Raw genomic sequence first — 12,263 nt, 5'->3', positions numbered from 1 at the left:
ATACACTGTTGTTCCTAAAATGAAAAACTAAAAGAAAACAGAAATTATTCAACTAACTCTTACATCAAGATTTTTAAAAAAGTGATAAATCATACCTCTGTCTTTGTTGAATCATCTTCTCTTCCTCTTGTAAGAGCATTGCTCTTCTTGTTTCTTCAGCTTTACGAAGTAATTCTTGTTTCTGGTACCAAGTTTCATCTTCGACTCTTTGCTGGTCTACTTCAGCTTGCATATCTTCAACTGTCTGCCTTAAGTAGATAATATTTATTATGAAAACACAATCAAGAAAGCTGAGTAATTTAAGTCCAAGAACAACCAAAACACAAAATGTATACCTGATTAATGTGTCATCAGTTTTATTTCCATATGCAAGATTTAGCTATATTTAAAGTTATTTCTGGCCAGGTGTAGTGGCTCATGCCTGTAATCCTAGTATTCTGGAAGGCCAAGGCAGGAGGATTGGCTTGAGCTCAGGAGTTTGAGACCAGCCTGAGCAAGACTGAGACACCGTCTCTATTAAAAATAGAAAAATTAGCCAGATGTGGTGGTGTGCACCTGTCGTCCCAGCTACTGGGGAGGCTGAGGCAAGAGGATCCCTTGAGCCCAGGAGTTTGAGGTTGTAGTGAGCTACAATGACACCACTGTACTTTACCTAGGGCAACAGAGCGAGACTCTGTCTCAAAAAAAAAAAAAAAAAAAAGATACTTCTAGCCTTCCAATTCTGATTTTACAGAAATACTTAATATAAAAACTTTCTTATTTATGTTTATAATAGATTTCATTTCATCAAAGAACAACTACTCCATAATTACCTCTCTCTTAAGTAATCCAATTCATCATTCCTTATTCTTTCTCGTTCCTGTGTCTGATAGTCCACAATAAACTTTGGATATTGATTAAATACTGGATATTGCCCTTTTGTCAGTGCAACAAAAGCATCGAGCATGCTGTCTGGATGAATGTCAGTAGGCGTGGTCTCCATAAGACGATAAACTTCTCTAATCACAACGCTGATGTCCAGGTTATTCCGATGGTGAAAAAAATACTGTAAGAAAACTTGGTGTTTAAATAGAGATTTACCTAACAAAGCAGTTATCAGGTAGAATTAAAACAAGAGTTTGAAAATGTAAATGTGAATTTTGTCTTTCAAAATATTTTGACTTTTGCAAATTCACTGAGGTTTTCTTAACCCAAGTTTTAAAATGAAGACTCAATTTCCTATTTTCAAAATGTAATACAATTTCACAATCATATGAAATTCTGAAATAAAACTATTTACATTTTAGCTCAAAATGAAGGCTTCCATGACAATAGAAAAAGAATGCTTCAACTATGGAACACCTTTTCAGCTTGAATTTTTCCTTCACAATCTAGAATAAATAAATTATAAAATACTTGATTCTTTAAAAATGTCTGAAATGTTTCCTCATTATCTTGGCAGATCCAAATTCTAAAATATATATATTTTAGATATTTATATGTATGTATCATATGATCATGAAGTAAAAAGAAGTCACACACACACCAAAAACCCAATTAATTCATCCTGCTTACCCAAAAAGCCTCTCCTTTTCAAAACTACCTCTAATGTTTCTTTCAGTCACTTTCCTGGCAAGCCTCAAAACTCTGATTGTTACCATTTTGCACATGTAATAAGCATCCAGACCATCCCAGACCAGATGGGTCAGTGATAAGATCATTCAAGAATAAACAACTACTCAACTGTTAAACATCCTCTATGAAGACAAAAAGCACAAAATGCCAATATTATCATGATTCTTTTCTGAATCTATGATTTCAAGACTAACAGCCTGCTGTAATTGTTTAATTTCTACAAACTGTATTTAGTTCAGGGATGTGGTCTAATTTGATATCCATTATATCCCTACCACCTAGCACCAGTGCCTGACATACAACAGGCACCCGATAAATAAACGGATTTTTCAATTGAAATAACTGAAATTTGAGAAGCCCCTCTTAAAAATAAGGATATTTACCTCAAAATCATCTTTAAGATTACAGTTGAGCAAAGGAGCTCTAGAACATACGTTGTAGGCTACAACAGTCATCAGGAGAAATGAAGGATGGTTGGAAAAGACATTATCAAACAATTTGAGCCATTCTTCTCTTGTCAGTACTTCTGAGAACACAGTTTCAAGAAGAGGCCACGCATACAGCTAAAGTAAATAAGGAAAAATTTATTAGTTGTCTAAGGAAAAGTCAAAATAGAGTCATTGCTATTATAATATTCTCTTACATTTAAACTATGAAAATCATTGTATTAAATACATAATTATGAAAAGAACTACCTTAATTTGGACCCTTCTTTACAGACTTTCAGGAAGGCAGTTTAATGAAGAAAAAGAATGGAATAGTGTTAAAAATACAAAATGTAGTATGCTTTTTATTACCCTCCTTCAAGAAAATACTGTTTTATTTATACCAGAACCAATGTTAGCTTCCAAAGTAAGTTATGTTATTCTAAAAACCACATATTTCTTACCTGGGAAGTTACATCATGATCTACGAAGTGTTGCAGCAGTTGTTTGTCATGAAATGCCAAAACGTTTTCTATCATACTAAGAATATTGATAGGAGGATTAGGAAAATATTCAAACCAATGTTGACACCAATTGACTATGAAGGAAAAAAAAGGAAAATTTATCTTTAAATATCTTGCTTATCAAACCATTTTGCGATTCTTAAATGTATCTACTAGGCTGGGCGCGGTGGCTCATGCCTGTAATCCTAGCACTCTGGGAGGCCGAGGCGGGCGGATTGTTTGAGCTCAGGAGTTCGAGACCAGCCTGAGCAAGAGAGAGATCCCGTCTCTACTAAAAAAATAGAAAGAAATTATCTGGACAACTAAAAATATGTAGAAAAAACTAGCCGGGCATGGTGGCGCATGCCTGTAGTCCCAGCTACTCGGGAGGCTGAGGCAGGAGGATTGCTTGATCCCAGGAGTTTGAGGTTGCTGTGAGCTAGGCTGAAGCCACGGCACTCTAGCCCGGGCAACAGAGTGAGACTCTGTGTCAAAAAAAAAAAATAAAATAAAACAAATTCAACTTCCCAAAGTATTCCTGATCCAAGTTCCAGGGCATTCTGGTTCCTCCTGACTCCTGTTTTGTTCACTTCCTGATTAAAAAAATGGTCTTTTTAAAAAAGGTCCTTATTTAAGTTTTCATTAAATGTAATCAATGTTAACATACCGATCTCCTCAAATCTACTAAAATTTATACATAGTCAACATTAGATAAGCTTAGGAAAGATGTTCAAAATTATATTCTTACATATAGATAGCAATATATAGAAACATTTATCTCTATCCATTAAATGTTATGAGAATAAAAAAGTCCTCATATCTAAGAAAAGACTGATTGTTCTACAATCATAATAATAAGTAACCACCAGAACTGGTTTTAAATCTGTCTAATTGATCAATGACAATTTGTTTCAGTAAACTTGATTTTGAAAACCAACCAATAACAGCGGCATTCTTCGAAAGTCAGCTAGTCCAAGGTAGAACCCACTCCACTGAATAGGATTCTAAGGCTGACTTTAACTCACTTGCACTCCGTAATCAGTATAAACCCCTCATCCCAAATTCTTATCAAAAACCCTATATAAGATCAGTTTGTTTTGCTCAATGAGCCTATGTTTAACCTTTCCTTTACTTAATTATTAAATGCTGTTTTTTATTTCAAATATTGAGTTGTGGTTTCATTCTTTAATAAGATCTCCTATCTCAAATTAGCTAAAGAAGTCTTTATCAGAATAAAGACTTATATATGGATTATATATGGTTTACAAGGACTTTCCAATTCTGAATTTCCATTTATTTCCTTTATTACTGAGCATTTGAGTTAATAATTAAGTCATAAATAAAATCTTGCAAAGACTAAGCTTTTACAAATTCAAATTCTTTAAATTGCAGCTCTAAATTTTAAAAGGAAAATCTGGTTTAGCAACATTTACTAAGTATCTATTATGTCTCAGACACTGCTAGTTCTGGGAAACTAAAATGCCACACACAAACACAAAACCCTGATCATTATATTTAATCTTCATTAATAGAACAGTTTTCCATTAGCAAGAGGGAAACCCTGTTGTACAGTAACCATTTGCCTTCTCTTAAGTATTTTTATGCTGCTTTGATGCTACCACAAAAATATGGGTAGAGGACTTAGAGAGAGAACCAACAGAAAGCAAAATGAAGAGAATGATAATCATGTGAAGATTCTTTACTAAACCCAAAGACATTCTGCCTGGCTATAAAAGAGACTCTAAATAGTGTTTAAAAATGACTTTTATAAATATATTCCTAATTATACATAGAAGTGATTGTTTTCCTTCGAAGGAATATGTCGTCTTCTAGGTCCCAACTAGACTGTAAACCTAAAAGCCAAAACAATGGTGTATCCCAAAGAGTACCAACATTTAATTAAAGCTCATTCATTTTTTTTTTTATTTTAACCAGCTCCATAAGCAAGAAGGCTCATTCATTTTTTAAAAATTGTATTTACTTAAAAGCATTCAGAATGTCACCAAAACAGCTTCAACATTTTTTTTTTTTTGCAGTTACAGAATGGTATTCAGTTAACAGAACAATTATTTCTTATAAGTTGCATCAGAGACAACTGAGGATGAAAAAACTACCATGCCCTTAAATTTCTATGCTAATTTATAACCACCACACCATAATAGGCAAGGTTAGTGGCTATTAAAAATACTACCAGGAGAGGACTATTTAAAGACACATTTGGTGGTGTGTTGACTCTACAAAAAAAGACATGTACAGTCTGAAGACAAATCTTATGCAGTCTTAAATTTCAATTTTTTTCTTTAAAAGTTGTGTACAGGGTTGTTAAACGCTTTATAGACAAGAAAAAAAAAACTGCGCTAGAACCAACTTATTCCTCATCATCATCTACTTCATCTTTTTCCTTCTCTTTCTTTTCTTGCATTTTTCAGCCTCTTTTGCCACATCAGGCTTTCCTTTAGCTAGGTATGCAGTAACATCCTTTTCACATTTTCCCTTCAGCTTAGCAGCCTTCTTTCCATAAGGCTGCTTGTCACCTGCAACAGTGTCATTTCACATCTCTCCCAGTTTCTTTGCAACATTACCAATCGGTAGGCCAAATGTTCTCTGATTTCGGGGCGAAACTCAGCAGAGAACAAGAAAAATGCCAAAGGAGGCCTCTTGGGGTGCACTGGGATCCTTGAACTTCTTCGTTTCCCCTTCAAGGAGGGAGATAGGCTTTCGTTTCTCTTTCATAATAAGCCTTATCTGTCTTTACCATGTCTTCAAGTTTTCCTTTCTCTTTGGCAGACATGATCTTCCACCTCTCTGAGCACTTTTTAGAAAACTCTGAGTTAGCTGGGTGTGGTGGCACGCATTTGTAGTCCCAGCTACTCGGGAGGCTGAGACGGGAGGATCGCTTGAGCCCAGGAATTTAAGGTTACAGTGAGCTATGATGACATCACTGTACTCCAGCCTGGGCAACAGAGCAAGACCCCATCTCAAAAAACAAACAAACCAAAAAAGAAAATTAAAGAAAAAAGAAAAAGAACTCTCAGAAGTTGCCTGAAGCACTTGATGCTCCTCTCAGCAAGTTTGTACAAAGAATATACCTGATGACATTTTGCCTCTTGGCTTCTTAGGATCGCCTTTGCTTGTGCTTAGTTATTTTTCTCAGCAAGGTACAGAGTCACCCAGTACCTGTCTAGCTCTCAACTGCGCTGCACCATCTCTCTGGAGCTCAATGTCCTGCCATGGCCGTCAAAATGGGAGCCAGATGCAGCCTGCTTACTTGCTCCGCTCTGTAACATTACTCTTAATAAATGTTTATTGAACAAAACTCACTTGAGACCCTTGATAAAAGTCACAGCTACTAGTGCTGACCATTATGGAGGAAACGATAATCTACTAGATTTAGATTTCAGGTATGTTTGTTTAGAAGAGAAAAATCAATTTCCTTAGTACATAATAATATTTTAGCTATGTAAAAAGATTTTACTGGAAATAAAAAATTTAGTTTTGCATGCCTATTTAAGTTAGCTATAATCTGTTTCTTTCTTTCTTAATTGTGGTAATATATAATTTGCCATTTAAGCATTTTAACCATTAATGCTAATTCAGAGGCATTAATTACATTTACAGTGTTATATAACCATCAATAGTATCTATTCCAAAACCCTTTCAACAGTCCAAACAAACTCTGAACCCATTCAGCACTAACTCCCTGTTCCTTCTTCCCCCACACCTGGTAACCTCTCATCTACTTTCTGTGTCAAAGAATTAGCCTATTCTAGATATTTCATAGATAAGTGAAATCATATTTGTTCTTTTTGTGTCTAGCTTATTTCACTAGGTATGTTTTCAAGGATCACCTATGTTTTAGCATTTTTCAGAACTTCATTTCTTTTGATAGCTAATATTCCATACTATGTATATACATTTTGTTTATCCATTCATCTGTTAATAGACACTTGGATTATTTCTACCTTTTGACTATTGGGAATAATGATGCTATGAACATTTCACACACTAGTATCTGAGCCTCAGTTTTCAGTTATTTTCGGTATACACGTAAGAGTGGAATTGCTAGGTTATACGGTAATTCTGTTTAACTTTTTGAGAAAATACCGAATTGTTTTTCACAATGCCAAACTTTCCCACAGTGACTACATCATTTTATGTTCCCACCAGTAAGGTATGAAGGCTCTGATTTTCCCACATCCTAGCCAACGCCTGTTGTTATGGTGTTTTAAAATATAGCCATTCTAGTAGGTATGAAGTGGTATCTAACTGTGGTTTTAATTTGCATTTCCCTAATGACTGATGACGCTGAGCATCTTTTCACATGCTTGTTAGTCATTTGTACATCTTCTATGGAGAAATGTCTATAAGTCCTTTACTCATGTTTTAATTAGATTGTCTCGTTGTTATTGTTTCATTTCCCTTTAAAACACTGAGTGTTATTGGTAGAGCTAACTAGTACAACCCTTTGAGAGAATCAATTATTCATATTTTATGACCTATTAATACCTTTTTTGGAAATCTACCCAAAGGAAATTATTATAAACATATATGTGAAGATGGTTATAATATTATTGCTTTTAATAGGTAAAACTAGAAACAATCTAAATATCCAACAATAATCTAAATATTCAATGCAAATTATGAAATATTACAGTCAGTAAAATGTTTATGAAGTTTATAAAAATAAGGGAAATGCATATAACATTAAATAAAAGCAGTTTAACAACAAAAACTGCTTAAAAGGTGTGGAAAAAATTAAAAAAAATTCTTGCAGTTGAGGAATAAATTATGGTATATCTATAAGATGAAATATATTATTTCAGGCAATAAATTATGTTTTTCAAAAATATTTAATGATTTGGGAAGAAATGCTCTTATAAGAAATTCATCAACATATTATCAAAAATTATCTCTGGGGAAGAGGAATATTGGTGAATTTTCTTTTCTTTTGTATATTTTTCAAATTTTCTCCAATAGTAAGTAAAAAATTATCAAAACAGGCACAATGTAATAAAACAGAAAAGTGTACAGGGAAATACACTAAAATATTCATAATATATATGCTTGAAACTTTTTAAAATTTCTACCTTTTAGAATATTATAGTTAAGTATGTAGCTCTTTTGTACAAGAAAAATATTAAGTGATTTAAAATACATAATAATGACTTATTTTTCCATGTAAATAATGACTGGGAGTAAACACAATGGCTGGAGTACACACTTTGGAGTCTGACTGCCTGGGTTCAAATGCTTGCTCTGCCCCTAAGCCAAGCTTGGGTAACTTAAGCTCTCTATGCCTCAAGCTCCTCATCTGTAAAAAGGGTATAATAACAACACCTACCCCATAGGATTATTGTTAGGATTAAATGAGTTAATAAAGGTAAAACACTGAGAATGGTGCCTGGTACACAGAAAGTACTCAATAAATGTTAGCCGCGGATGCTGAGGATGAAGACAGCAGCCAACACATGGGCACTAAACACAATAAGGACTGTGTGCTAAATGCTTTACACACTTATAACCATCCTATAAGAATAATAGACTTTTAGTAAGTGAAGGAGCAGCTTCATTCTTACTAACAAAATCCAGTCTATAACAATATCTTCTAAAATTTATCCAAATTTTCTTCTAAATAAAAAGGTTTATATATAAATGTTTTAATTGTCCATTTTATGCTCTATACCTGATTTTTTTCATACTTTCTTGACTTAAAAGTAGAGAAATCTAGAATTGTTAAATGTTGCAAAGGTACAAAGATATCAGGAAAATGTATAGAAATCCATTCTTGGTTTCATTCTTCAATAATTATTTACTTACTTATGAGAGTAGCAACAACTTCAAAACAGACGAGTTGGTTGTTCTGGAATAATTTTACAAATGGAAATGCCAAGAGTGGAAGATATGGTGTGTCGCTAAAGATGACAGACCAGTGAGCTAATGCAGATAGGGTTCTGTGAATAAAATAAGTATATAAAGACCAGAAAATAATAACTTATTATTAAAATTTATTTGAATAATACATTTACATGATAAAAATTTGATACAAGAAGTATACTTGGTGAAAATTCTCCTTTTTACCCTATCATTTGGTTCACCTCTCCAGAAGCAACCACTGTTAAAAGTATAAATCATTTTTTTTTAAAAAAATCACAAATGGTGGTAATAAACATTGTTCTGCATCTTGCATTTTTCAATTAATGGTATCTTGGAAATAGGTTATATCAGTGTGTACACACTTCCTCATGAAATTTTACAGATGCATCTTCATTCCTTTAACACGATCCCTATTCTTGGGCATTTCTTTCCAATCTTTTATAAACAATGCTGTGCTTAATGTCACTGTACATACTGTATATCATTCTTCATGTGGAAATACAGATCTGGATAAATTCCTAGAAGTGGAATTGCTGAGTCAAAGGATATGTGCATTTGTAATTTCAATAGCCAGTGCCAAATTAGCCTCCACAACAAATGTCTATTTACATTCCCATCATCAGCATAAAAGGATGTCTGTTTTTTCACATTCTTGCCAAAATATTTTATTATCAATTATTTTTTTAAACCATTAATCTAGGTAAGAAAAGGTACTTCAATGTAGTTTTAATCGGCATTTCTTTTATTATGAGGGAAGTTAAGCATCTTTTCATATTTAAGAACCATTTCCACTGCTGTGAACTATACGTTAAACTCCTTATTCATTTTTTATATTGGCTGACCCTTTTTCACACTTATTTATACAAGCACTTCGTACATTAAAGAAACCACCCTTTTGTCATGTTTTCTCAATTTTACGTGTGTCTTTGTTTCGGGAATTTTTTTTACATGTAGAGGTTTTTATCGTTATCAATCGTTTCTGGATATACTTAGAATGGCCTTACTCTGGGATTACAATTCTTCCACATTTACTTCTAACACCTTTAAAGTTTCTCCCTCTTTAAGCTTTTTATTTGAAATAATTTTAGACTTACAAAAAATTGCAAAAAGTATAGAGATTTCTTGTATACCTTTCAGCTAAATTCCTATAATGTTAACATCTTACATATAATTATCAATGCTAAGACATTAACGGCACAATGCTAGTAATTAAATTATGGACTTTATTTAGATTTTACCATTTTTTTCCATTAATGTCATTTTTCTGTGTCAATTTTTCACTTTGCCAATCCAAGATTGGCATGTTATGTCTCTGTAGTTTCTTCCAATGTGAGAATTCCTCAGTCTTTCCTTATTTTTCATGACATTGCCACTCTTGAGGAATAGATTTGGGTTTGCCTGATGTTTTCTCATTATTAGAATGAGGTTATATATTTTTGGCAAGAATATCACAAAAGCCCACCCAGGGATGCACAAAAAAACAAGAAACAAAAAACAAAAACAAAAACAAAAAACATCCCCCAAAACAAAGAAAAAGTAGAATACCACAAAAGTGATGTGTATCATACTGGTATGTCTCATTACTGGTGATTTTAAATTTGGTTACTTGGTTAAAGAGGTGTCTGCCAAGTTTTTCTACTGTAAAATTACTATTTTTCCACTTGTAATTAATAAACATCTTGGGGGAGATATTTCTTAAGACTATGCAAATATCCTGTTATTCCTCAAACTTCTGCAGGCAAATTTTAGCATTAATCAGTAGATCTTGCCTGTAACAATTATTACTAAGGTGTACTAATGGTGATTTTCTATTTCTTTAATTCCTTCTACATTTATTAGAGTTGCCTCTTCCCCCATTTATACCTTTATTTATTCAATTATTTATATCAGTATGAACTAATCGATATTTATATTACTCTACGGGTTATAACTGATTGCTATTGTTATTTATTTTTTTGCTCAAATCATTCCAGCTTTGGCCACTGGAAACTTTTAGGTTAAGTCCTGTGCCCTTTTGACTCACATAGCCATCCTTTTTGGAACGCTTCCTTATTTTATAGCATTATAAGATGCTCCAGGCTCATCCTGTATTTTCCCCACCCAACTCTTGCAATCAACCACTTCTCCAAGGAGCCCTGGTTCCTGCACTAGCTATGCTCATTGCTACTGGCGTGTCCTTGCTGTGCCTCTCAGCAGAGAGAGCTTGGAAATATATACATGCATACGAACTCTTGCATACTATATTTCTTTCAGTCTCTACCTATCTGCACATATATTAAAAACCAACACCACCAATTCTATTCTACCACCACAAGATTCATTCTAGTCTTCCCCTTTTGGTTAGTTGTAACCTCTTTCTCTGAGAGTAAGAAACTTGGCTGTCATCTAAGTTCCCTTATTTAGTTAACCCTAATATACACATAAAGTAGTTTCAGATTTGCTAACCCCATATCCCACATTTACTTCTAGTACTTTAATGGTTTGTTTTTTAAGTAATTAAATCTTTAATCCAAGGGGAATTTATTCTGGTGTAAAATATGAAGTACGCTTTCAACTTTTTCCAGGTGACTATCCAGTCATTCCATGTCATTTACTAAATATACTATCTTTTCTCCACTGCTTTGAAATGTTATCTTTAAAAATAATTTTTGAACATAGTTAGGCCTACGGCTAGACAACCTATCTATTTATATATCAGCATCAGTTTCAATTATTATAGCTTAATAATAGCTTTTAACATCTGTTAAGGCTAATCCCTTCCCATTACTAAATATAAATTATTTTCCAAGAAGCATACTTTAGACTTAATGTGCCAAGCAGAATAATGCACACCCCCTCCCAAAAGATGCCCAAGCCCTAATCCCCAGGATCTGTAAATATGTTATTTCACATGGGTTTTTGCAGATATGATTAAGCACCTTGTGGTGGGGAGATTATTCTGGATTATGTGAGTGGATCCAATCTAATCAGATAGATCCTTAATTGAAGAACCTTTCCTGGATGTGGTTGGAAGGAGACAGGACTACAGAATGGGCAGAGAGATGGCCTTATCAGTTGATTTGTCCATCAGGATTCAAACAAGACTCACTTATTGAATTTGGTTGTTACCTCCTTTAAATCTCTAAGTCTCTTTTACTCTAAAATAATCCTTCCCCTTTGTTAAATTACAATTTTGAATTTTAATAAAGATAGAAATTTAAAATTAAAAAGTTTAGAAAAACAGAAATTTAAAACAACAAAAAAACATTGCTGTGAAATCTTAAACGAAATTAGGACTATAATTTGAAGTACCCATACACAGAATTGGAATTAAAATGATAACATTAATTATAAATATATTAGTAGGCATATAGTTGTATTACAAAAAACCTCAAAAGATATAAACAACCTCCTGCCACTTTAGGAAGACCTAATAGAAACCATCATCTCAAGAAGGACCCCATGAACACACAGTATCTAGGTAGAAAACATCAAAATTATTTCTCTGATAATTTGAATTTTTAATTAAATAGCTTACACTGTGATGTTGTAAGTGTTACTCTTTCCCAAAAAGCAGAGGAGTGTAATGATTATATTCATTTGCTCTTAATGAGAATGTGAACAGAACTTAATGGAAGAGTGAAAAACTCCTGAAATATTCTGTTTTTAAGTTGTACTGCCAGTGATAAGAAAGAACTATCAACAAGTACTTAAGAGGAGCACTCATAATTTAAGAAGTCTAAAATCCTAAGACACATGACAATTATAAGAAATTTTAGGTAACTTAATGGTTACTTCAGTAGCTTTTATTAATAAAATCGATTCTTGATTCCCTACAATGGGGTTAACAAAGGAAAATATTTTCTTT

The 12,263-nt window shown here is 33.3% G+C and overlaps 1 protein-coding gene across 1 annotated transcript in view; it reads right to left on the bottom strand.

The window, feature by feature from the left end:
* Positions 1–12,263, bottom strand: part of TBC1D31 (TBC1 domain family, member 31) — a 79,426-nt gene that overhangs the window by 16,730 nt on the left and 50,433 nt on the right. The window contains exons 11-15 of the mRNA XM_012660845.1: positions 8,360–8,493; positions 2,504–2,637; positions 1,998–2,177; positions 813–1,045; positions 96–248 (exon numbers count right to left, since the gene is read on the bottom strand). Of these exons, the coding sequence (XP_012516299.1) occupies positions 96–248; positions 813–1,045; positions 1,998–2,177; positions 2,504–2,637; positions 8,360–8,493 (834 nt within the window). The remainder of the gene's footprint in view (positions 1–95; positions 249–812; positions 1,046–1,997; positions 2,178–2,503; positions 2,638–8,359; positions 8,494–12,263) is intronic.

The sequence above is a fragment of the Propithecus coquereli genome, unplaced genomic scaffold, assembly GCF_000956105.1.
Source record: "Propithecus coquereli isolate 6110/MARCELLA unplaced genomic scaffold, Pcoq_1.0 Scaffold68, whole genome shotgun sequence".
Lineage (NCBI taxonomy): Eukaryota > Metazoa > Chordata > Mammalia > Primates > Indriidae > Propithecus > Propithecus coquereli.
Note: the sequence above shows the minus strand (reverse complement) of the source record. Positions and strands in the feature narration are given on the sequence as shown.